The sequence below is a fragment of the Pholcus phalangioides genome, unplaced genomic scaffold, assembly GCF_987345545.1.
Source record: "Pholcus phalangioides strain wild (caught in Gottingen) unplaced genomic scaffold, Ppha-v1.0 ptg000024l_1, whole genome shotgun sequence".
NCBI lineage: Eukaryota > Metazoa > Arthropoda > Arachnida > Araneae > Pholcidae > Pholcus > Pholcus phalangioides.
In genome coordinates, this window is record NW_028301616.1 from 31,671,013 (window position 1) to 31,698,513 (window position 27,501).

At 37.9% G+C, this 27,501-nt stretch overlaps 1 protein-coding gene across 8 annotated transcripts in view; it reads right to left on the reverse strand.

The window, feature by feature from the left end:
* LOC149069231 (uncharacterized) overlaps nucleotides 1-27,501 on the reverse strand; it is a 299,332-nt gene that overhangs the window by 29,740 nt on the left and 242,091 nt on the right. For 6 of the 8 annotated variants that reach the window (XM_089250662.1, XM_089250660.1, XM_089250665.1 and 3 more), the window contains 11 exons: nucleotides 25,299-25,343; nucleotides 23,087-23,110; nucleotides 22,621-22,653; nucleotides 21,826-21,858; nucleotides 20,542-20,613; nucleotides 20,380-20,424; nucleotides 18,215-18,277; nucleotides 12,494-12,520; nucleotides 7,836-7,889; nucleotides 7,479-7,505; nucleotides 5,289-5,324 (listed from right to left, as the gene is read on the reverse strand). In XM_089250662.1, the coding sequence (XP_089106788.1) occupies nucleotides 5,289-5,324; nucleotides 7,479-7,505; nucleotides 7,836-7,889; nucleotides 12,494-12,520; nucleotides 18,215-18,277; nucleotides 20,380-20,424; nucleotides 20,542-20,613; nucleotides 21,826-21,858; nucleotides 22,621-22,653; nucleotides 23,087-23,110; nucleotides 25,299-25,343 (459 nt within the window). The remainder of the gene's footprint in view (nucleotides 1-5,288; nucleotides 5,325-7,478; nucleotides 7,506-7,835; nucleotides 7,890-12,493; nucleotides 12,521-18,214; nucleotides 18,278-20,379; nucleotides 20,425-20,541; nucleotides 20,614-21,825; nucleotides 21,859-22,620; nucleotides 22,654-23,086; nucleotides 23,111-25,298; nucleotides 25,344-27,501) is intronic. The other 2 variants (XM_089250664.1, XM_089250659.1) reach the window with 1 other exon arrangement.

Genomic DNA, 27,501 nt, shown 5'->3' on the forward strand with positions numbered 1-27,501 from the left:
ATTGGAAAGAAAAGTCGCATTTTCCTCTGTGGGGAACCGAACCATCAACCTCGCACTTGCCTTGGTGGTTCGATTCCCCACAGAGGAGAATGAGACTTTTCTTTCCCATTATCTTCGCTTGGTGTCCAGTCATCTGTACTTCGTATAACTTTATTTGGCTTTGAAAATTTATTGGCTGTAATTGGCAACATCACTTGCATTTGACATTTTTTGGCGATAATTTACGCTGGAAACCCGTATGGATAGCGATTTACCGTATTTTCTTAAAGGGAATATGGTCAGCCCAAGGCATTTATCGTGTTGTGTGTATTGATACTTTTCTATCGAATATCTTTCGTGGGCCAGATGAAACCTCTTGGCGGGCAGTATTTGGCTTGCGAGCCAAAGGTTGTGCACCCCTGGCACATATGTGATATTTATGAATAAAAAAACCCCTCGCCATGTGTGATCTGTAATTTTTGATACAACTTCACTCTAATTTTCCTCCATATGGAGAAGCCATTAAGTATTCTATGTATCGTATGCATTCCTTCGAACTATTAGACGTTGTCTTCAACATGTTGATATATGCGTTGTAATCCAGCGTAATATACCAAGATGAAAACCGTATGGATAACGGTTGCGAGATAATAGCTATACATTAACAGTTTCGATGATATAGTGTGGCTATTCCCCGGGAATTCTCCGTCCGTATCGGCGGAACTAATGACCCGATCACGAGGTACCGTCTCAAAATTGATCCATTCGACTTAATGGACAAACAATTCCAAAAATTCGCCAAACAATATGGCAGTTAGAAATAGATACATTGGGTTTGTAGCCGTCCCCCCCCCCCGATTTCGGTCGTTCCAATTTTGCGATTAGCGGTACTAATGGACATGAATGTAACGGCAGTAGAGCTCTCAGGGAAGAGCCCTTCGAATGGAACGCGTGTTGGATTTTGAAGAATAAAGTTTTTGTTGAATTCATTGCGCGCACCGAAAACTCGAGAGCCTGTATTTAGCTTTTCCTAACTGAAAGCGTTCATCGAAATTGCGCACTTGTACAGGGTGTTTCGGAAAGGACTCCCCCAGCTTCGAAACGACGCAACTTGGTAACAGTGATGGATTGAAAGATGAAACAAGTAGTCCGTTTGAGGGGCAGGCCTGGAATTCCCAGTCGGATTTCTAGAATTTATCGCAGTTTTGGCTGCTACTACGAAACCTGCACCTCGTCCATATTCCTCTGCTAAACTTCTAACGAATTGGTACGTGTTGCGAACCTAACGTGTAGTTTGTTTCTGTGTAATGTTTGTTACAGTGCTGTCATCTACAATCTATTTTTTAAACCATGGGTGAAGTGTAATGATTGGATATTGTGCCGTCGTAAACCTGTTGCTTTCTGTGACGAGACTCAATTTTGTCTGATAGATGGCATCACAGTCTTTTAATACAAGGGTGTTTTAACATTCAGGTGTTTTACCGTGGCTCTCTCAAGTGCTCTAGAACTGCGTCGCGATGATCTGTGAGTAGGCCGCGGGCCACTTAAATGATCTGTAAATGCGCCGCGGCTCGCTTAAGTGCTCCAGGATTGTGCCACGGTGATCTGTGAATGAGTCGCGGGGTCACTTAAGTTACTTGGGAATAATAGCGGCTCACTTTAGTAATCTGTAAATGTGCAACAAGTCACTGAAATGATGCGCCAGCGTGGTGTGGTGGTGAGATGCTCGTCTACCACTGTGAAGGTAGCTCTCAGATCCGATCTGGGGAAAGAATGTAGATAACAAAATATTTTCCTTCCTGACGTTCTTGAGGCGACAACCGATAGATGGCACCTTAATTTCAATCCAAACTCCCAAACGGCAGTAAATTGTAGTGTAGCATTATGGTCGGAGATGATGTGTGGTGGAGTAGTCACACACACTTAAAAGGTCTATAAATGTGCCGCGGGTTGCTTAAGTGCTGTGGAACTATGCCGCGGTGACCTTCAGATAAGTGAATATGCTGGAACACATTTAAGTGATCTGGGAATATGTGACGAGCCATTCAAGTGCTGTGAAACTGCATCACGGGCCGATTTCATTCGTTTTTACAAAATTATATTTAAAGTCACGGGGCACCTGAGATGACTCCGATGGCCGAATTTGGCCCGCGGTTCATGGGTTGAGTATGTGTATGCTTTTAACAGTGGGTGATATTGTCCTTCTCAAACATGGTTCAAATCACATCACGTGGGATTCGAAATGGTCACCTTGCTTTGCAAGGACAGGACAAAAGACAGGATTTTAAAGCCATTTTTCTGCACAGTGTTTCTACTACTGCTTCATGACACACTAATTCTCCGGCCATATCGCTATGTGCAATTTACTGCCGTTAAAGAGTTGAGTTGGAAATGAAAGCGCCATTTATCAGTGGTCGCCTCAAGCTCGTCAGGAAAAATATCTATGTCTACTGCAATGGATGCGTATGCCTCACAGATTAACCGTTCAAGCCGATACAGCGCGTGAGGACTATTGCTGTAAAAAGAAGTCTAAAAATAAAATGACTTCAGCGCCATCTATAAGTTAAATTTGTAATCAATTTCGTAAACCAGTGTATCCAAAATTCCAGGCCTGTCCATTCAACGTGGCATTTATTCCACCTTTCTGTATATCACTGTTTCCAAGTTATGTCTTCTCAAACTTAGGGAGTCCTATTCTGAAACACCTCGTATGAATGCAGTATGAAAGAAATTTAGATTCTGGTGAGCCTATATAATTAGGTGACAAATCTTAGTTTCGCGGATCACCTGGTAGTAGATGCAGAATAGCCATCCTTCAGCCGACTAGGACATTAGACATATATCTTGTGCCAGTGCCATGCAGTGACAAGTGTGTGCATACACAGAAAAATTCACATATATCAAGGAAAAAATACATGCTATAAATAAGAAGTGCTTCGTAATGAAAATGACATGAAAATAGGATTGTGCTATTTAAGATTATGCGTGTATATAAAATGTGCTTTCAAACGAATTCATCTCATTTATAATAATTTAATGTTGTGTGCTTTTTATTATTTCGCTTTATTTCCTTTTTATACAAGACGTCCTTTTACCCGAGGCCCTTTTTCTTCTCAGCCACCGGTTATAGAAACATACTTTTAATACGAAAAAACATCAAAATAACGTTGCTGATTATAAATATGTCATTTCTTTTACCAACTACTGGAAACTACACCATACGTATGCATCTTGTCCATATTCCTCTGTGGAATTTCTAACGGGTGAGTACATGTTTGAATGTGCTTGTACGTGTTGTGAAGTTTGTTTATAAGTAAAAGTAATGATTGTTATATTGCTGAAATATAACAAAAAAAAATATATTTTTCGAACTATGAATGAAGTGTAATGATTGAATAATTGTACCACTCTCTCTCTCTCTCCGTTGCTGTGAAAAGGTTGAAGAACAAAATGCATTGGTAAATGCCGTTCTGTCCCTCATTTTCATCGATTTTTGAATTCAAATATTGAATTCGGCTATTGTCGAACTCATAAAACATGGCTCAGTAGAGACAGGGCACACAACCACAACGTTTCAATCTGAAGTTGGAGGTCAAGGGGGACCGTAAAAATAAATTAAAATTTTGTATCTCAGTACATATACGGACTCTAGTAAATGACGTCGAAAAAAAAAGAGCACGTTATTTAAATACTTTTTCTATTTGGAAGTATGTTTTTATAACCAACCATTTACGAGTTATTGAACTGACATCGGTTTCACCCTGTGTATACTGCATCTACTTTAAGCAACACCATAGAATTACTATCTCCCCTTTCTGACATTCTTCGTGATACTGACTTACTTACGTTGTATAAATTACCATTAATGCATTATATTGAGTTAATAAGTACGTTTTCACTGCAAGTTGAATACAACGTTATTAGTACAGGGTGTCCCACAAATTCGGAAATAATTAAACTTTTTTTAAAAATTAAAAGAACTGGTATATTTGTATGTTCTTTGAAAAAAAAAAGTTGTTCTCACGAAGCAGAATTTTTTTTGTTTCATAAAAAATATTTAGCTCTAATTTTTGTCTGTAGAAGACAGCACGAATACAAATCAGGATTGATAAGATCTTCTACAATCTCTTCTGTGTCCGAAGTGCTCGTAAAGCTTCAGCCTGCAATTCGTGCCTGAGGTAAAACAACTTTACTAATAGTGCATTACTCACCGACGTCAACGTCACATTGGAAATTTTGTGTAAACGTCAGTAACAGGAAAGTTCAGTTCTTGAAATCGTAAACCCCACCCTTTATAAAACTCTGATTCGCATATTTCCATTGATTTTACTTTCGTGAAGCGGCCTCTATCGACAAAAAATTGAAATAAGTTAAAAAAAAATCTCTCTTCGTGAGAATAATTTTTTCTGCAAAACGGATGCAAAAATGTACCAATTCCTTCATTTTTTAAACTATATTTGATCACTTCACATCAAAGACGGAAATCTGTCAAAAAAAGTCAAAATTGAGTTAGTTAGCATTGGTGCCCTATGAATTTCCCCCACTCTTCTGAATGGCGAAATTTGTTTCTATCAACAATGGAAGTACGTTATTTTTGGCTTCAAAAAAGAAATCATCAGGAAATAATTCAATAAAAGTTGCACAAAGAGAAGTCGTTTTTTATCAGTTTACTGAAGGTTGCAAATGTCCGTCTTTGATGCGAAGACACTCACTTACGGGGCACCCTGTATTTAAGGTGCATTTAAATTTACCTAAAGCATGTTTTGTTAATTTTATAAATCTGAATTAAAATTATCGATACTCAAAATTAAAAAAACCGAATTTTATTTTTTACATTTGTCGACTTTAAAATTCAGATTTATTAAGTGAGAATAATTTTCGCGAGAAACAATGAAAAGTCACAATGTAACGTTTATGAATTGATTTTTTAGTGAAAAGTATTTAATCTAAGTAATAAGCTTTTAGATAAAATCATTTCAAATTCATGGATCAATCAAATTAATTACCCACTTTTAGAAAAAACTACCATAAATATTTTTCATGGGAATTGTATTACATTTATCACTTTGTGACCTTGTATATTTTTATACAAACTTTCACTAATACAATTAATTAGTTGCAATTTTGATTTACAATTAAAATTACCTCAAAAAATTTTCAACTGACAATTTTAGATTTATGTGCATTTAGTTTTGTTGTATTTATTTTGTTTTATAATTATCATGTTAATCAACAGATTCGTATTGATTTTTACAGTAATTAGTGATACCGGTGAAGAATATTATAAAAGTTTTGTCTGTGAAACTCACCGGAGGGCCGAGATCACCTTTTTCTCCCTTTGGACCCTAGATGAAGGAAGGATGCATGAGTAACAAAAGACTGAAACGATACAGAAAATTTTTAAAAAAATATGAAAGGGGTGACGCTTTTCTTTCTTTCGTAGAGCTGTTTTTTTTTCAATTACCCCGGTAGGTCTCGAGAAAATGAATGTCATAAAATGAGAAAACCGGGAAAATGAAATTCACTGCTTACATGGACGTTGAAATTAATCTGGTAATATTTTCTGAAAAATTGATCTATTACTCTCTCTCATTACAGACGATTTATTTCCCCCATGTGATTAGTTTGTCGATTATCTTCGGATGTTAATTCACAGTCTACAGTAGGCCATGCTGTCGAATCGGAGATTGGGCCAACCTAAGTAGCTACCTAAGTATAAACATTATTCGTAATAGTAAAAGGCATGCATAGAGCACGGCTGGACAAATCTCGAAAAATTTACCTGGCCGTTTGTCATGTAACTTTGAACTAATTATATAGCAGAATCAGTATTTTATATACCGGTGTCGGGCAGGAGGTTGAAAAAAAAAATTGGATGCGGAAAATTCGCGTTCAACATTTCGCCACCGACGTTTCATCCCCTTCATTTGGTCCTGGACGTTTCACCTATGGTACATTTCACCCCGGACGGGGCTAAGCGAGTGGGTGAGTGACCGTTTGAGTCAGTGAGTGACCACATAAGTGATCAAGTGAGTGAGTGAGTAGCCTCATAAGTGACCGAGTGGGTGAGTGAGTAGCCTCATAAGTGACCGAGTGGGTGAGTGACCGTATGAGTGACTGAGTGACCATGTGAGTGACTAAGTGAATGCATGAGTAACAAAGTGAATGTGTGAGTGACCGAATTACTAAGTGAGTTCGTGAGTGAGCTGGTGAGCGAAAGATTCAAACTTTCATTCACCAGCTCATATATGGGCACTCATTCAATCACTCAACTGAGTCGGTAACTCACCCGCTCACTTGGTCACTCATACAGCTGCTCACCCACTCCATTTGCCCCCGTTCGGGGCGAAATGTCAGAAGTGAAACGTTCTATGGGCGAAATGTAGGGACTTAGTTTGCGTAAAAGAAATAAAATAAAATAAATCCCGGTCATGGCAGGCAATAGATTTATTCCGCCCTAGTTATAGGGTACGGAGTACTTCTATCCACATTTTTTTCATGCATTTCTCTCATTACTGATTTAATACATGATGTGGAATTATGAAATAGCAGTGGCTACTAACGTATCACATAAACCATATGCTAATCCATAAGTTTCCATGAATGCCTTGATCGGTTATTTTTTGGGGGAGGGGACAGTGAGCTTGAATGATAAAACAATTAAATTATTAGAGAGAGACATTTTATCTTCTCAGCCTACAATACACAGACACAAAAAAGAGAAGCTTTGGATGTTTCTCAGAGAAGCTTCTTCTCTGAGATGAACTTCGGAAAGAAAAGTTTTTGTATCTGGTGGGGATTGCACCGCACTAACCTATAGGGCAAGAGCGCACTTACTAATATACCATTACTACTACTAATAGAGAGTGATTATAAATGAACTGACAATACTCAGACGTGTGTAGCGCCCATTCTGATGGAGGTATTTTGATAAAAATAGGTATATCTAATATATGGACAATGGGGGAAAAGAAAGATTCAATAAAAAAAAGTTAAATTTTTGTCCACCAGATGAAAAAGTGATGCTTTTTATCGCAGTTATCTTTTTCCGATGGTCCAAATAACACATATACCAATTTTCAATGAAATACGCCCTACGGGCGCTACATAGGTCGCAGTAGTGTCAGGACGTCACAATATATATTCCAAGTTTCATCAAAGTACCTCTATCCGAATGAGCGCTACATGCGTCTGAGTAGTGTCAGTTTATTTATAACCACCCTGTATGTTTCTAAAGTCAACGGTTGCAGAGATATCCGCTGTGCAAACAGTTTAGAACAACCTGTATAGTTAAAGAATAGTTATTGTAATCGATGGAAGTAAATTGGTAATAAAGATTTTTTTAAAACCTCATCGTGTTTGAAGGAAAATATGGAAATAAGAATTCCCGTGACAACATCAACTGTTTATAACGTTAACTAAATTACACAAACACAAATGAAAGAAAATAATAACAATAACAAAAAAAAAGAAGATTAGTAATTAATCATAATAATTACCGGTAAACCTGGGATACCATCTGTGCCCTGAATGTATGACGGGGGAAAAATTAGAGAGAAAAAAAAAATTAACGAAAATGAACAAAATAAACAAATGTGAAAATAAAGAATTAGAAAGCAAATGTTAATCAAGAACAGAAAAAAAAACTCAAGCGAAACAAAAAAAATGTTATTGAAAATTGGGAAAATCTGTGAATATGTAGCTGAATATATGTTAATGAATTCAGCGAGAAAAAGATAGAATAGTTACCGTTATTAATTGAATGGATGAATTTTTGCGACTGAGAAAATTAATTGGTGGTTGTCACAAAATGACATGCGAAAAGAAGCGTTCACGGTAAATGCCACGAAACTTACCGGTAGGCCTGGTTCGCCCTTTTCACCTTTGTTTCCTGGTTCTCCTCGTTCGCCCTGACGATGGGAAAAAAAAGAATCAAAGTTTAGTGTATAAACGTGGAGAGAAATAAGCAATAGAGATTGGATGCATACGATTTGAGTAGAATCCGGAAATTTCATTCCGGGCATTTCGCCTGCCCTGACCGTATGAGTGACCAAGTGATTGGATGAGTGGCTATATAAGGGGCCGTTCAAGTATTACGTAGGCAAATTTTTAGCCATTTTTGACCCCCTCCCTCCCCCTTGTCAGCAAAATTTCATCAGCTCTGCCCCTCTGAATCCTAACTCATATTTTCATAAGGGGGTGGTTGATTACGTAAGCATTACCCAACCCCCCCCTCCCCCCTTGCCATCAAAAGTCAGCAAATCCCCCCCCCCATCGATGATGACGTAATACTTGAACGGACCCTAAGTGGGTGAGTGACCGTATGAGTGACAGTCAAAAGCTGACTCCGCCCACTGGCAGTTGATTGAGAGGACGGGCAAGGAAGGAAAACATGTTACCAGGAAAAGAAAACTTATAACTGCATCTGGGCTCGGGGTTTCTGATAAAAGAACGTTTAAGAACTCCAGACATTTCGAGATTCCCAAAATAAAGCGGATCAAGTTAGACGAGATATGTCGGGGTCACCGCTGCAAGGGCTTAGCGGAAACTTTCAGGTTGTCTCTATAAGAGAAATTTTGGTTCCGGAGGATTGCCCGATTGACGAGGGCCGACTGTACATTGTGCAGTTATAACGACACATTCCTTCGGTCCCTTGAGTACCGTTTTATAAGCGTTTCACTGTATTACATGACACATAAATATAAATATATATATATATGTTAAGCAGCTCATTTAAGAGTTGAGGCAGTCTATCAGGTTTGATATATTTCTATTATCACTGCAAAACTGAAAAGAAATTCCTTATCAAATGCTTTTATTTTGGAAATTCTCTCCCCCATAGCTCATTCACGCGAGACCCACAGTAGGTAGTAGAACATCCCTTATCCGAAATGAAACCGGGTAGAGCGCATTTAAGATCGTAAAAATTTCAGGTATGAATGAATACCTCGCAGAGCTATGAAAGGACTAATATAAGGTGTTTTGAAGCTAATAAAAAACCGAACGTCGTAGAAATTTAACTAATCAGGTTCCGATGTCGTCATCAATAGAAAATGAGGTTCTCGGGCTGTCGTCATCACTATAAAACTCACACCGATAACAACCGTTTAGCCTCAGAAACTTCTTTATAGAAGAAACTGACCTTCTTCATTATACAATTTAATATATATACTAGATGAATTCAATGAATAATTCACAAATCATAAACATCATGTACACTCAGTTCACGCATATCATTGAATATCCGCATATAAAATATTTCCAAATTTTCCACGTTTTCACTGACAAGTACGAGATATCACTCCTCCTTAAAAACCTTAAAACCCTTTTATTTCGGCATTGACGAGTTCAAAGATTGCGTTGTGTTTTTTTTTCATACTTAAGCATGTTTTCTATCCCAATCTCACATTGGGCTTTACCGAATAATTTTTTAATAATTTAACCCCTTCGCTTACAAGTGATTGGCAAAAAATTCGAATGATCTCTGTTTGACGAAGCAGCGATAAATATGGTAACCTTGTCCTAAACTAACCGCATGTGAGGAAAAAGGAAGGAAAAAAAGTCGAAAAGTGTAAGAAAAGAAACGAAATCAAATAATAAAAGTATAACACACAGATAAGTATAAGATATCTTATACTTATCTCTCTATAATACTCTCTCTCTCTTATCAGTAATATTTACAGATAAGAGAGAGAGAGAGAGAGAGAGAGTTACAGTTCCTTATCTGTAATACTTAAAGATAAGGACGAAGGTAGTAGTAGTATAGAAGTAGATTTCTCTTTGCACCATCACCTACTTTTTCTCTTTCGCTCTTACATGTATATACATACATCACGGAGGTGAAAGGAACTACTTTTTCATAGGGTTGCAACAAAGGTTCGCGATGATGAGAAAAGAGGAAAGAAAACAGAGTGAAGTTGTTCGAATTTATATTCCACTGGCGTTTGGACTCAATATTACGTCCTTGATCATAAAGTAGTTAATCGTCTTTCAATTTTTTCAGGTATTTTCTGAAAAAGATATATTAAATAACAATATATTTTCTAAAAGCTACGACGGCCACGCGTTGAAGACCCCTGTGTACAGTGGCGGTTCCTAACTTAAGGGTTGCGACCCAACTTGTGTCGGAGGGGCACCTGAGATGTGACGTACGTGAGAATCCACTGACAATCCCGTTATAAATGCATTCGTTACAGCACTGGTTTCAGGAGCGTCTTAACGCTACACGTTTTAGCGGCCTAGGATGGTACGCATGCATTTTTGGGGACCACTGTAGAATTCAAAATTGATGAAAGTTTTTCATTAGTTTCAGAATAATTTTGTCTTAAAATGAAAGGAAATTTTTTCTAAAATTAACTGAAATTTCGTTCTAAAGTTGGTTATATTAAATTTTATTTGGTTACTAGGCTATAATACCCGACGCTCGGCCCGGGTTTTCTTCAATGAGGCCTTTTGGATAAAGTTATATCTCCCTCTTTCTTTGAGGGTTATACAAACCGAGTCGAAGGTAACCAATATGAGGACTTCCTGCACGACTCATGGAATAAACAAATCTATATTTAATGACGCGTAGAAATTAATATTTTTTTCTCCTTTTTTAAGGGGCGCTAAATATTTCGATTCTCCCCCCTGAACTTCAAGTTATTCATCTGCCTGTTTCAGCTTCCAAAAATGCTTAGTTAAAGCTGTGGAATTTCTTCGATTACTTTATGGGCCTATAACTAATATTAAAAAAACCTAAACTATATGAATTTATGCAGTTGAATATTAAAAGACATTACGGAGAGATTAATTTTCATGGTTCAGAAGATGTAAATAAAAAGTTGAAATCAATGTTATCGCATGGATATCCAACTCAAAAATAGGTCCGGTTAATTACTTCATATTTAATTTTCTGGGCTTCGTATTTCTAAGCTGGCAGCGTTAAAGAAGTGACAAACCATTGTAAAGGCATATACACGTCTGAAACGCATTGCTAAGAAACCACGGTAACCAAGTAAACGTTCCGAAAGTGATTGTTGAGGCCCGAAATCATTGTTGCCCGACAGTTTTTGCCCATTTGGGGCATTTGCTCTGCTCTGACGAAATTTTAAAGTAGCCTATTGTTCAAGTCGGTTCCCATTTTGTATATATATGAAAAATTTGGCAATTATCGATGTAAAATTGTAGATTTATATAGAGAAAACACACGCACGCACGCACCCAAAAAATCAATTTTATATATATATATATATATAGAAGATATTGTTGGGATAGTAATTTCTAAATAAATGGGAGAAATAATGCCAAGTTGCATGTAAATTCAGAATTCATGAAGGAAAAAAGTTACAGAAGTAACTAAAATTCAGAATTCATGAAATTTATAATTTCAGAATTAGTGAACATTTTCGGTTATTTAGGGCCCTGATTCAAAGTCCTGGGCTAGGACCCTATTGGCCCACCTGTCAAGACACTATGAACTGGTTTCACTAATATCATAAAATAAACATTATGTTAATCAGAAACATTTAATAAGAGTTTTTAAATTAAAAACAAACCTATGGGTCGCTAAGTTGGTAATGTCGTTGATTTTGGGTCCCGGCCGAAAAAAAGGTTCAGAACCCCTGGAGTAAATAATAGGAAAAATATGGACTATTTCTATTCCCCCCACCCCCCACGGTTTGTTTTTTTCGTATTTGGGGGGGGGGGCGGGCGGCGTCGAGAAGCACTATCACCTATCAAAATCAGAAAAAGTCTTCTTCTTGAGAAAAGATATGAAATTTTAAAGAGGGTTTGGTTATTTCCACTGTGCAGTTATGATGCGGATCAATGAAATTTATAAAACCCGGAAAGGGTTTAAAAGTGTAATTTCTTTATATATAATCTGATCTTACAGCTGTATCAGATTCGCAAATTGTTGATAAATAATGGGGGGGGGGGGTGTTTTTATAATATAATAACATAATATACGAGGATTTCTTTTAAAATTAAAAACCCAACGACATGATGAATAATATTAAATACCGATTAAAGTAACGGGAAATTTAATCCTTACGGTGGCATTCCCGAGGTATCTCGTCTGACTTGATTCGCTTTATTGTGGAAATCCAGAAACATCTAGAGTTCTTAAAATGCTCTTATTTTGGCGACCCCGAACCCAGATAAAGTTGCAAGTTTTCTTATCCTGATAACATGTTTTCTTTTCCCTCCGTCCTCTCAATCAACTACCAGTGGGCAGACAGCTTTTGTTCAAAGTCTGATAACAGACGGGGAGAGAGAGTTAGAGGGACGATGCTATCGCGTACAGCATAAATAACAGAGAACGACGGTTTTCCCCCTCTTCTCCTCGCTTTTTTATTAGTATTTTTGGTGTTGGGGGCAGGGGGAAGCATTTACCAGCTCTTGCCCAATCGAAAAAAAGAAATCTTCTTTAAAATACGTGTCAATTTCTAGAAGGTTAAGTGATTTCTATTGTGGCAGTTATAATGAGGATTAGAAAAGTTTTAAAACGGCTTAAAGGATTAAAATGTCTCACCTTCATTCCATCCAAGCCCGGTGGACCCTGTAATACAGAGAAAAAAAGCACAAGTGATTAAAATGTTTTTACAGACTCAAGCGCATAGTAATAAAAGAAGTACCTTTTGAGCACAGTATAGAAAATAAAGTGCATCGATTATATCACTCAAAAAACAATCGAAACACCAAACGAAAAATGTTTCAAAGTTAATATAGTAAATTAACCTTCTTCAGTAGGGAAATGGTCTGTTATAGCACAGACCCCTCGCTAGAATAAAGTGTGGTGGATAGAAGGCGATAGTGCGAATGTTGATGATTATGATGGCAGAGGAACAGATAGTGATGATGATGTTTGATATTATTACGATTATTTAGACGGAGCGTATCCATGATGGAGTGGCAATTTTACGAAATGAGCCCAAATATTGGAGAAATATAGGAGCGCTGTCGGAATCACTAGAGAAAAATAATTTTTGGAAACATTAAAAAAAGGCGCTTCGAAGAAATCTAAATCGAGGGGTGTAGAACATTTTCAAATGATTTTTGAATATCGATCACCTTGAATACAGTGGAACCTCGATATAACGATACTCTGAGGATCCAAGATAAAATATCGTTGTAGCGAGGCTATCGCGTTACATCGAGAGGAAACATCATCATCGGTCGCCGCCAAATCTAAGTTGTTATTGGCGTCTCTTCCGAATGGGCATTGTTTGTATCATCATGAAATGCATTTATGAGCATTTTTTCGCAACAAAAAGTTGTAAATGTAATTGATTAATGAAACTAAGTTAGTTGTTCCACACTATAAAGTGGCTTAGCGCGCAGAGCTTTTGTGTACTATACAGAAAATCAGCTTCATGGCAACTTCATTAACGCTTCCGTAAGCACACTAGTGCAAAATACATATCGTATACATTATCGCATATGTTATATCGTCAATAGAACAAAACTGATGAGGAATTTAAAAATATACAGAAAGTGAAAAATATACAGAATTTTTTGAGTGAAATATAAATAATATCAATAATATCGCGTTGTAGTGGTTTCGAAATATCGTCAAAAAATATCGTTATAGAGGGATTTATCGTAGTAAAGGATATCGTTGCATCGAGAGGAGTTTATCATTGGACTATAATCAATTCCAAGCAAGATTTGAAGGAAAAAAAAATTGTTATCGTAAGTTTTCATTGTAAATATTGAATTTTAATAATCGTATCAGTCATCATCGCTATCTCTTCTCCGGCAGCATCACCATTTGGGCGTTGGCTTTCTATCCGACCACGTGGTTTTTATTTTAGCGAGCGTTCTGCGCTATAACAGACCGTTTTCCACTGAAGAAGGGGCTATAATAGCCATGAAACGGCTGTTTTGAAGTTTTGTATTTCGAGTGATAATCGTCGAAGTTCATTTTCTACTTAGTAATATATTTATGTCAAAACTTATGAATGTATCAAACAAAGGTAATTGTGATTTTTTTTCTACAAGATATTGAAAGTCATAAAATCATTCACGTGTCATGTTAACTATTCAGTGTTTATTGCATGTTGTGGAAGTTTTTTTTTTTTCTGTAATGTGTTATTGAATATCGGTGTTGTTAAACGTCATCCCCCGCACAGAACCTTCTTGAGAATATAGGCCCGTTCATGCATCATCCACCTTGAAATAGTAGGAAATGAAATGGAAAACAAAGAAATTAGTTATAATGTTAATCAGGTAGACAAAACAAAAGAAAACTGTGTCAGGGGAAAAAAAAACAAAATAAATGAAAGTTAAGAAAAATTAGTAAATATAAAATTATTGCAGTGGAAAATAATATTCAATATAAGGAGTGTCTAAAAAAAATTGTGCTTTTTCAATGCACCAGGACTGACTGAGGTAGATACATTTTCTCAGGGCGTACCGAGTCTTTAAGACTCCCATAAGCTTCCCTGTTTGATGCTGCTCTGTACGAGCTGGATGAAGAAGTTAAGAAGCTGTTTGTATGTGATAGTTACAGCTTCTTAACTTCTCCATCCAGCTCGTACAGAGCAGCACCAAAAATATGCACTATATACCAGTGCACCAGGAATTCGAGTATTCAATGTTAGAATTATAACTTTCGTGTTAACATGTTAACCGAAGCGTACAGCGTGTTTTACAAATTCGTAAATAGTTTAAAAATTCAAAAAAGTATAAAAAATTGGTATTGAATGCAGTTTGCGAAGAAGTTCTTCTCACAAATATGGGGGGGGGGGGGGGTTGCTTTATTGGTATAAAAAAATTAGTTTCAATTTTCGTCAATAGAGCATGCTGCACAGAAGCAAATCAGAGTCCCATAAGATGCAGGGAGACAACTCAATTCTGATCTCAGATATGTGATCAACAGCTCATTTCTGAATTTTCCTGTTACTGGCACTTACATCAAGTTTTCATAGTGATGTTGACATTGGTGTATAAAAAAAAAGCGCTATTGGTGAAGTTTTACTTCAGCCAAGATTCGCCGGCCGAATCTTTATGAATGTTTTGAACACAGAAGAAATTGAAGAAAAATTCCGGTCCAATCAATTGTTATTTGGTTTTGTGAAGCGCCCTTTACTGACAAAAAACTCGAACTAATTTTTTTCCTGTATTGAAAAAATCCCTCATCGCGTGAGAATAACCGCATTTTTTGCAAACCGCATTCAAATATACTGAAATTCAAGTCAAATAATAAAATAATCTTCATCCGTATCATTCTGAGTAAAAATAGACTCACGCATACATTTCCACTTTTCAATCAATTACAGGTACTCCCTCTACACGATAAACATGTTGGAATAAATCGAGAAGCTACCCATACTTAGAATAAGATAACCATAATATTCTTTTTGGGCATTGTATAATATTTTATCATGTGTATATATTGTTTCTGGTTGTGTTGCTGTATTTTTGAAGTGTATGACATCCATGTTTGTTATGGGCATCTTTTTCTCAGCCGCCTCGTCTCGTTGGGCATTTTGCCTGTTGTGGCCTTGTATTTGTATCTACAACATTTGTACGTTTATAAAAGTTTAAAAATGTTTCATAAAAGAAGTGACCCCCCCCCCCTCAATCTGAAATTACATAGATCTGGATTACAAGTTAGACGTCGTACCACACAGGTACCAAAGCTAAATAAAACTCGTTTTCAAAAGGTTTTTCTTTACTTAGCTCCGAAAATATTTAATTTACTTCCTCAGTTCATAAGTGAACAATCTTCATGTACATCTTTTTTTAAATTAATATAAATATAAAATCTTGGTTGTGTTAACTCAAGAAAATTGAAATTGTCTATTTGACATTGTGTAATGTAATCTTCTCTTATCTTGCATACGCCACTGAATGCCAATTTTTTTGTCCATCAACTCCATTTCTGTTGCTACTTATTTCTTGGTGTTATATACATGTGGATTTTTTCTTTCGTTATTATTTATTCCGACAGATATCTATCGATGTATTGTTTTGTGGCTTTACAATCTTGCTTAGCCCTTAAATGTTTTTTTTGACCGTTTTGAATGTTTTGTAACTGTGTTTGAAAATTTCAAATAAAGGAAATATCTAAAAAATATCTATATTTAAAACTTCAAATATTCCTTCAATTTTTATGAACTTTTAAATTATTTTAGAATTTATGGGATACCCTGTATTTATATAGCCATATTCATTATAACACAATTTTTAAGCTACGCAAATTACTTTTGTCCTTAATTTCAGTAACGATTATTAACTAAAACAAGCTTTGTTGGAGGAACGGGACAAACCCTGACTGATTTGCATATTCCCAATGATTAGGCTTCGCACAGCGCTCTATACCGACAAAAATTTGAACTAATTTTTTTTTTCATTTCTAAAAATTTTGTTCAGTTTGGAGCTAAGTCTTACGGAATGAATTTAAACCATTTAAGTGGGAGACTTTTGTTTCTTTTTCCTCTTGGCTTAATCATTTACTTTACATGGAATGCTACAAAATCTGTCTGAAAGGAAAATGTGTAGGGAAAGCGATTCCGAGGTGACAAGTGACAGATACTGATTGAATTCATTTTGATTGGCATGAAAATGTATTATTAATTTAATAATTGGCAGCTCACTACGTGGCTCTCTTATGACAACGAACGTGTTTTTGTCATCTGAAATATTCGTTAGACGAAGCAGTTCCAACGTCGAAAAATTCTTCGTTAGCCAAGGTTCGGTTAGCCGAAGTGGGGGAATATAAACCCGAGGATGAGAGCTCTAACTATGTTACCTGTGTAATAATTTCTTTACAATATGCATGGCGTAGGCTACATCATGAATCTGCGAGTACTTTGGGTCATTTTTTCATCTTTTATTTGCATTCAATAAGGTACCGTAGATTTTTTTTTTTCATTCGTGAAAGACCCCGTATACTAATTTTATGCGGCCGTAAGTTTTGACGCGAATACGTTCTTTGTGCCTTGAATCGCGTGATAGATACTGACTTGATGAAATAGGTAATATCGAATTTGTCACATTGGAACACCTAACAGACTAACAGACGGTAGTTACCATTGTATTTATTTTCGAGATATAGCGTAAAACCATTCCGTTGTGAAAGTGGGCCACGAGCTTGGTGCCCAGACCGCGAGAGGCATTGAAAATAGATTGGCATTATATTAAACTTGTCTTAAAAACACCTATCAGGCGACACCATTGGCTTCTATTTGCGTTACAAACCTCTCGAGATATAACGTATAAACAATTTCGTTACGGAAGCGAAACGCAAGCCTGATGCCCAGACCAGAAGAGGTAATAAAACCAGAGCGTTATCATTGGATCTGTCTCAGAAATGTCTATCCGGCAACACAATTGGCTTATATTTGCGTTACGAACCTTTCGAGATGCATTTTAAGACACTTTGTTGCAAAATCGGGCCGCGGGCCTGGTTCCCAGACCAAAAGAGGTATTAAAACCAGAAGTTTATACGCTTTAATGAAATCTACCAGCGGGGATCAAAAGCACCGATATATTTTGAATACTTCTCGAGAAATAAACGTCTGAATTATTTCTCGTCTGACTACGCAGCATTTAGCGAATGCACCTAGTGTCATCAGATGAATTGAAAGGCGTATTAACTTCAAAAATATACTCAAATTTCTCTTTAATGATCTTCAGCATGTATTAAAACATTAATGGAAAATCACGAAAGTCGACGATTTCTAGAATGCTATCAAGCAGATGCTGAGCGGTTCCACGATGAACAGTAATGCCATTCGAGAAAAGTACATTCTGGAGCTTGACTATGGCCGAGTGTATAGCATAAAACAAAAATTCCCCGTGTGAGAGTAGATGATAACGCCCAGCCAAAAAAAAAAAAACCACATACAACATTAAACGTTAGAAGATCGGTAATAAGAAAAGTTCCTCTCTATCCACAACAATTTCATTGCTCAAAGATACCATTCCTTTAAAAAAACTATAAAAACTTTTTCTACGGCAGGTGCTTTATGTTAGAATTCCAAGGAATTGCAGAAACCTCTTCGAATTGCGAAAGAAAGAAGAAAAAAGGTGGATCATATTAAACGGCGATCCAATAAAGCAATAAATCAAATCTCAAAATGTTATCCTTACGTCTGTGTTCAACTGACGAAATAATAGCGAGAAGAAAAAAAAAACGGTGGAGAAATAATACATATTGTAGTTTCTTTTTCTGCTACTCTTTCGCCAGTTATTGATCATTGAGTCGTAAAAATGTTATTTCACACAGAAGTGGGCTAAATCTCACCATGGAACCATGCTTTCCATCTTCGCCGGGGCTTCCAGGCTCCCCGCGAACTCCAACTGGTCCCTACGAGAGGAAAAAAGGAAAATAAAAATCTCTTATATATATAACAGCAAGAAAAAGCATTGAATCAAAAGAACTGTGTGGATGACGCTCGATTGAATACAATAGAGTTCTGTCTTCTCGAGATTCATGTACGTTTGTATATGTGTTTCGTGTGTTAGAGACATTTTTCGCTACTTTTAAACGAATTCGATTTTGGAAATCCGTGTTCTCATAGTGCATAAGCTATGCACTAGTTCACCTCAAGTATTGGAACGGTTATGTTTTTCTTAACTTGTAGGGGTGAGTAAACATTGGAATGGTTGAAGCTTTAAAGCAGGGGTGCACACTGCACAACCTTTTCAGTCCGCGGGTCAGAAGCGTGTATACAGGGTGTCCCTGTAAATCCTGATTCGGCCTTTATCTCATCAATCGTTCTTCGTGGAGGTATAGTTTCAATTTAAAAAAAAAATGCCTAAATGCATGACCTCGTTGGGCATTTTGCCTGTTATGGACTTGTATATATTACCATGTATACCAGTTTTGAGAGTGAAAATACAGTGTGCCACAAAATAAAAAAAAATCAATTTTTATATGATCTCCCTATCCTCCAACTTTCAATTCAAAAATTGTTGCCGTGTCTCTTGCGAGCTCAACAACAAAAAAAAAATTCCCATGTTTTCAACTGCAATATTTGCTAAGATATTCGGATCAAAAACCGGAGAAAAAATTGGAAAAGAACAGCATAAACTAACGGACAATGCTTCTTTCCATTCATTTATGCTAGTCTTTCCCAACTTTTCTCCGGTTATTTTACGGGACATTCTCGTAATTTTGGCCACTCCAACTTCTTTTCCTAAAATACCGAATGGTAACTTGCTTTATTGGTTGAAGCACGAAAAATTATGGTCGGATACTTTTTGAACGAACTTCGTACAAAATCAAGGAAACATTTTATTTTCTGGATATTATGCTGAGGTGAACTCGGAAAGAAAAGTCATCTTGTCTCCACCGGGACTCTCGACTCTTGCATACTGGGCAAGGGTTCGAGTCCCGGCGGAGACAAGATGACTTTTCTTTCCGAATTCACCTCAGTATAATATCCAGAAAATAAAACGTTTCCTTGATATCCTGGGCTGAGAAAACGCCATCTATCTCTTCGTACAGAATGTTGAGCAATTATTTCAGAGCTGGCATACAAATACAAATACAACACCACAACAGGCAAAATGCCCAGCGAGGTGGCTGATAAAAAGATGCCCATAAAAATATGGTTGTCATATGTTTCAAAAATACAGCAACCCAATTAAAAATGCAATTAACACAAATTACAAACAATATATACACATGATAAAATATTATACAATGCCCATAAAGAATACTTATGGTTGTCTTATTCTAAGAATGGATAGCTTCTCGATTTACCCCAACATGTTTATCGTATTTCTTTTTAAACGTGTCAATTGCGTTACAATTTACTACCTCCGGGGGTAAGCTATTCCATTTATTAACAACCCTATTGGAGAAAAATTCCCTGCGACACCATAACCTTGCATTGTCCCTCACCAATCGATACTGGTGTCCCCTTGTAAAAGCAGTCGATTGGCGGTGTACTAAAAGTTCATGGTCCATCCTATCCATCCCATTGAAAATTTTGAACACTTCGATCATATCTCCTCGACACCTGCGTTCATCCAATGTAAACATATTCAAAAAATGAAGTCTTTCTTCATAACTCAAGCCCTGTGTGCCAATAAGGACACGCGTAGCTCTTCTCTGCACCCCTTCAACCAAGTCTATGTCCCTCTGTAGGTATGGTCTCCAAAACCTTACAGCATACTCCAGTCCAGGACGAACTAAGCCTCGAAAAAGCGGAAGAATGACTTTAGGAGAACGCGAAGAGACCTTTTTGAAAATGAGACCAAGCATTCTATTCGATTTTTTGACAACCGCTGAACAATGTTCAGAAAACTTACTGTGAATTAATGTGAATTTTCGTTTGGGCAGAAAAATGTCTATCTTCCTAGATACTCTTATTTCAGTTTCTCTGGCACAAAATAGTGAACGCTTTTAATTCTGGACGGGTGTGTATTTTTAAGTCAGAAAACTCGGTGGAAAATACATACCGGTAAACCCATTGGTCCTGGATCTCCCTTGTCACCTTTATCACCCTAAAATACATAGTAAGAATCTTTCAAATAATTGCGAAAATAATTTGAAACGGAAAATTAAACCGATTTTCCAATCGGGACGTTGTGATTTAGATTTTCATTTCGCACTAGACTTACTGGTTCACCCTTTTGTCCATCCATGCCTTTATCTCCTTTAATTCCGGGAGGTCCTTGAACTCCTCTGGGTCCCTGTGAAATCATAAAAGGTATTATAAATAAATTTTAGATTTTTTTTTTTACTTTTTTAACATATACAGGCTTTATCAACTATTGTCAATTTAAGCCATTGCCCCATTTATAATATTTAAGTTTATTTTTACGGAAAATTTACCGCCTCTCCCGATGCACCGATAGGAAAATTTACCACAACAGTTAGTTACCAGTCAGTCAGTGATCGAAGTCACCGTATGAATGACCAAGTGAGTGAGTAAACGTGATCGTAAAATGAGTGAGTTACCAACTGAGTGAGAGACTGAGCGAGTGACCGTATGAGTGAACAAGTGAGTGGGTGAGTGACCAAGTAGCGCTTGAGGGAGACAGTGATCAACATGAATGATCGAATGAGCGGGAGTGAGTTACCGAGTGAGTGACGTTATGAGTAACTCACTCGCTTGCTCATTTGCTAATCTGCTCTCACAACACTGACTCATTTATTCAGTCACTAACTCTTGACTCATTTGATCAATTACTTGTTCACTCACTCATTCACCTGCTCATTCACTCACTCACTAGTCACTACGTAATTTCGTCGATGAATTGTTTGTTGGTGATGAATTTTCGGAACACGATTAAAGTTATATTAACCTTTACAGTCCGGCAATTGCTATAACGACCATGTGCTATTGCGACTGTTTCAGTATAATGACCAGTACGCGACAAGTCCCAAATTTTTTCCTATTCGTCCCACGTTATTTTTCCATCCAATACAACGGCCTATTTCAAAGACCATCAAATTCAGTGGCACGTCCGAACTCAGCTTTGCACAACCTCATTATCGCAAAGAAATGTACAAAATCTACGTTCTACGTTTGCCAAAACTATGTTTGGCTTCGACCCTTGACATTAGAGAATTCCATACATAAGTGCGTGGATGCAATTAAAATGATTACAATTTTATTATTTTCTTACCTATAGTGGATTTTCACTGCCCAATGCTTACATTATGACAAATGATTAATGTAATTTTCTTATTTCTAATTAATTCCTTTATAAAGCTAATTTTTGTTTTCTGATTTTCGATATAACGACCTCCTAATATAACGCGCGTTTTCTGGGGGACGGGGGGGGGGTCGTAATAACGAATGTAGACTGTAGTTATACAATAGCTAAATTATAATTTACACATGATACATAAAATAAAAAGATTCGATAACGGATTAAAAAAAAATTCTGAATACTTACAGGTGGCCCTGCAGGTCCTGGTGGCCCTATAACCTGAAATCATATACCACAAGTGAGTAATTGAAACCCATAATTATTGTAACATTTTTTTAAAATGAAAAGCGCCGGTACTTTTCGACTAGTGTTCTTCAACCTTCTTACAACTGCGGGCCAGGGATAATAGTTGAACAATTTCCCGGACCGACATATATGGGAGAAATAATTTGCGGACCAGCAAAATATATATAAAAGGGGCGGGGGGATAATTAGAGGTTAGGCAAACAATAAATAAATAGGAAAAATAATTTGCTGACTGTCGGCAAATGAATGGGAGAAATAATTTTCGCAGTGGCAAAATATAAGTACGAGTAAATAGGAGAAATAATATTTTTACACCACTCCCGTATGCTAACTGTTGAGCTATATCCCTCTTCTGTAAAGCATTTCATTTCGGAGAAATCAGGTGCTACTGTATATTTTCACTGTAAATTTAGTAATTGTGGAAATATGTTTCCTTTTGAAAATAAGCTCACGTTGTGGCATTTTCATCGTAAGAAAATGCCAACGTGAATTTCCGAATGGAACTTCCGACAAAATATGTCGAACTGGCGTTAAATTACGCATCACCCAAGCAAAATAATAATAATAATAATAAAATAAGTCACGAGACCAAACCAATAGCCATAGTACCTTCAGGCATCTTAGTTAAAAGCAGACTTGCTTATTTAAATAACTGAGATTATTATTAAGTCACTGTCACATCGATAAATCATAAAAAAAAAAGAAGACAATTTTTAATAACAATTTGCAACTTACAGCGCTAAGTCCTCCTCCGTACCGACTGTCGACCTAAAAGGAAGACAAAAAAATCCATGTTAGAAGATAATTAAAAATGATCGAAATGCAAATATTTTCGCATTAACGGATCGTATAAAATGCAATGTATAAGAAATGTTTCCCACCCCATCGTAAGGACACACAAGCACATCAAATTAAACTAATTACAGTTATTCACGGGACGACAACTCAATTGAACATCGGGGGGAAAAAAAACAAACCACGAACGCTCCAAAGAATGCGGTTTCTTTCGCCATTAAAAAGTGCATTAGGATGCGAATATTTCTTGTGTTATTATTTAATATTCGAAAAGGGAGAGAAAAAAAAATTATTGAGCGATAATTTCCCCAAAATGTTAGGAAGTTATAAAAAAAATAAGGGTTTTTTTTGTTGTTGTTTTGCTTTGTTGAAATGATATAATTACATATTTCAATGAGCTACTTACTTGCTTTATGTACTTGATTGGAGACTGAAAAAGAAGAAAACAAGATTATTCAGCTGAAAAATATCAGAAAAGTGTTAGAAGTGTAGAAAAATGCATGATGTAATATGACTACAATGGCTCTTTAGTCGAGTAGAGATACGTTTTCTTCTAAGGTGAGCATACTTATGGACATCAGTTTTTATGTTTGTCGTATTTTGCCCATGTAGTGATTTTGTTACGGTAGAAGTCTATATTCACACAAGCATAAGTGCAGTCGTCGGTAGCGCCTTTGTACAGACGCCGGTGCAACCGACCCAGTTACAGTGTGGGTGGGTTATTCACACACATCAGCTCAGTGTCGGTGGGGTTCCAGTCGCCGCCACGTAATTTACCGACAAGCAATTCAACGACTATAGCTAATCAGTGGGAACTTGAGCAAGTGAGCACCAATTTGCCAACTGGTTTGCTCAATCGCTCACTCCTTTGCTCACTTGCTCAATGTTGTGCTCCTCACTTATTCCTATGCTCACTGACTTTCTTAATCGTCAAGCCTATGCTCACTAACTTGCTTTCTCACTCACTTCTGTGCTCACTGATTTGCTCATTCACTTATTCCTATGCTCACCTGCTCATTCACTACTTCTGTGCTCATTTGATCTTTCATATAGCCACTTCCTCATCGATTTTCTCATTTCCTCACTGATTTTCTCATTCACTTATTCCTATGCTCACTTGCTCGTTCACTTATTCCTATGCTCACTTGCTCATTCACTACTTCTGTACTCACTTGATCTTTCCTTTCATATGGCCACTTCCTCATTGATTTGCTCATTTGTTCGCTCTCATGCTCATTTGCTCACTCTCATGCTCGCTTGCTCATTAATTTTTCTCATTCACTCTCTCGCGTTCATTCGCTCACTGATTTGGTCACTTCATTACTCACTTGAATGAGAGAATCAGTGAGCAAGCGAGCACAGAAATGAGCGAATGAGCAAGTGAGCATAGGAGTAAGTAAAAATAGGAGTGAGACACAGGGAATGAGAGAAAACAAACCATTTTACTATTTTACTTAGAATTGAGCAAGTGGAGCCCTCAGGCGGTCGTCCGATTTGTCAGAAATTTCCTTCCAAAGAAACCGAAACACGACGGCAAATCAGACTGACGGGCAGGATTCTTTGCTGCATGCTCCTGATGAGTGTGAATGTAAAGGCTACCACAGGCAATAAGAATATTTTTCCAGCTGAGACGAGACGTGACGGATGTGTGTGAATAGACAACCCTTAATTGTGATAAATCCGATTGTTATGCGTAGTAACCGATTTATCACATTTACCGTAATGACTATATATATTTTTACCATGAAAAATACTACAAATTGGAATTACTAATACGGGACATCGCCACTTTCCGCTAAAACATATGTTGCCAATTACTGCCGAAAAATGGAAATAACTATTAAATCGTACGAGTGCGTGCTACTTCATCGGTATGAAAACGTGCCGCGGGATCTAGAAAATTGTAGCGGGTTCCTAAGTGATCTGGAACTGAGCACTGGTTACTAAATCTGATCCGTAAATGTACGGTGGGCCAGTTAAATGATGTGGAACTGTGCTTCGGAGACACTTGAGCGATCTGTAAATGGTAAATGAGCTGCGGGTCACTTAATCCAATCAACTGTGATTTAAATACCCTGCGTGTAAACACTGTACTCAGATTTTACTCAATCAACTAGTATGACGTGACGTTCACACGTCAACGTAATTAAAGGCCCAGTTATGAAAGGACGTGAACGTCATATACGAGCTGATTGGGTTAAGCGGTCTGAAAATGCACCGCAGGCCACTTAGTCGAATTGAGAGTGTGCAGCGGCCACTTAAATGTGTAAATATGCCCCAGGTGGCATAAGTGATCTGGGAATGTGTGGCTTACTTCATTTTTTACAATATTAGGTTTCAGGTTACGGTCCACATCAGATGACTTCGAGAGCCACATTCGGCCCATGGGCCGAGCATGCATGCTTTACCAAGTGTTCATCCAACATACTGGGTGGGGGGGGGGTGGTGCTCAGATCACACTACATAACATCTAGATTTGGTTAGAAAGAAAGGCAGAAAAAGCTTCTAGATTTTTTATTGATTGTGCGCGCGCAGCGCAACCAACAAGAACCACTAAAAATTGAGTCCGGGGACTGCTTGTGTTGTGCAGACGGTGTATATTCGAGAACAAATCTTACCGTGTCGCCTTTATCACCTTTCAATCCTGGTAAGCCAACTTTTCCCTGTTGAAATGGTTGAAAAAAAAATGCCTTTATAAGCAATGCGAAACATACCAATGATTATATAAATATGATCTTTAATTCAATGAGTACATTTGAAATCTTGAAGGCGGAAAAAATTTTAGATCTTTACAGAGTGTCCCCACAAAGGACTCTCTAGTTTTAAAATGGAATAACTCGGAAACAGCGATCGGTAAACGAATAAAACAAGTGACATGTTTATTCTGAAAGACGTAAAAATCTGATACACGCATTTCAAAATTAGTTGAAAATGTTGCCGACGTGTGGCGCTTTATGCTATAGTCACAGTCCGGTGCCGGAGAAATAAGCTATAAAATGTCCTTTGCAAGCAGTCGTTGCAGTCACGCCACTTAATTTTTCGATTCGAAAGGCGCAACTTTCGCAGCACAGAGATGGTGAAAAGGGGTTAAAAGAGAGAGAGCCCTCTAGCTGCACAAGAAAAAAGGCCAAGAGTCCACAGCTATCCCTGTACCATTATTTTATTATTACAGTCGACGCTCGTTATAACGACCCCGCGTTATAGTGCCCATTCCATAACAACGCCCGGTAAGACAAGTTCCAAATGTTTTCATAGAGCGACTATCACATATGTTTGACTTTCGATGTGAGACTTAACATAGGACTCATAGGACTCGTGAGAACTTCTTTTGTTGCTCCTGGAGGATACCCGCTGTTGCCTAGCGCTTGGTGGCCCATCAGCGTGAGAATTTCTATATCTTTCTGGGCGATACCCGCTGGTGCCTGGCACTAGGTAGCCCACCAGCGTGAGAATTTCTATATCCTTCTAGAGGAAACCCGCTGGTGCCTGGCGCTAGGAAGGCCCACCAGCGTGAGAATTTCTATATTTTTCTTGAGAATACCCGCTGGTGCCTGGCACTAGGAGGCCCACCAGCGTGAGAATTTCTTTGGCTCTCAGGGAATACCCGCTGGTGCCTGGCACTAGGAGGCCCACCAGCGTGAGAATTTCTTTGGCTCTCAGGGAATACCCGCTGGTGCCTGGCACTAGGAGGCCCACCAGCGTGAGAATTTCTTTGGCTCTCAAGGAATACCCGCTGGTGCCTGGCGCTAAGGCCCACCAGCGTGAGAATTAAAGCTTTCCAAATTCTCTGTTGTACATTTTTGATTTTGAATATTTGCCATGCTACTGTTAAGACAATGTTCCACCGAGGACTGTTGTCGCGAGACATTGATCTAAAGCATGGATAAGTTAATATATATATATGTATTTTTTTTGGATATGGGGATCGGGTTGCGCTATGGTGGCCGCAGCGTTGTCGGTGCGAGAGGCGGGAGCGTTGTGGGAGATTGGGAGGGACGTCTGGCTCTCGGAAAGGCTGTGATGTTGAGGCTCATTTTTCCGCTATAGCTCACCCAATTGGGTAAAGGGCAGAAAATCACTTCATTGTGGTAGGCCTGAGCTATAGTCGGTTTCAGATAAAGATAAAGATGACTTTCGATGTAACGAACCTCCCAGTATAACGTCCGTTTTCGACGGTACGAGGAGGGTCGTTATATCGAACATCGACTGTATTTCTTTTTTTTTTCTATCATAATTTTGTTGTCATTTATTATTACTTTCTTTCTCTTTTGTTTCTTCTTCTCTTCCTGTTCCCTCGCTTACCCGGCCGGACTGTCAGCAGGAGTTTTTCCCGGTACGACCGCGCACTCCTGAGTACATAACTTATATCACTGGTGCAATAGAGCCTGATCGTGCTCTGTGCACTCAGTTTCGTTTAGCACAGAGATGGTGCAATCGATCACTACCGAACCGTACGTAGCAGTTTAGGAACAATTTGTGTCGCCTGGGTTCGAGGATGGACGAAGCACTTCGTGGCTCATGCAAGATGGGGCCCAACAACAACGGTTTTTTCCCTTTCTCGAGGAACATCGGGGGAATAGAGTCCTTGCATTCAAGTACTCCAAATTTATTGGAACAGGCATGGATTGGCCTCCGTACTCACTCGATCTTGCCCTGTGACTACTTTCTATGGGGCGAATTGAAGGACACTGTTTTGCGGAATTATCCGGCAACACTGGACGAGCTTCAAAATTTCCGTCGAGACACTGCGGAGGGTGATTGAAAATTTCACTCCATGTTTGCGCTCTCGTTGTGCTGCGGAAAGTGCACATTTTGAATCGA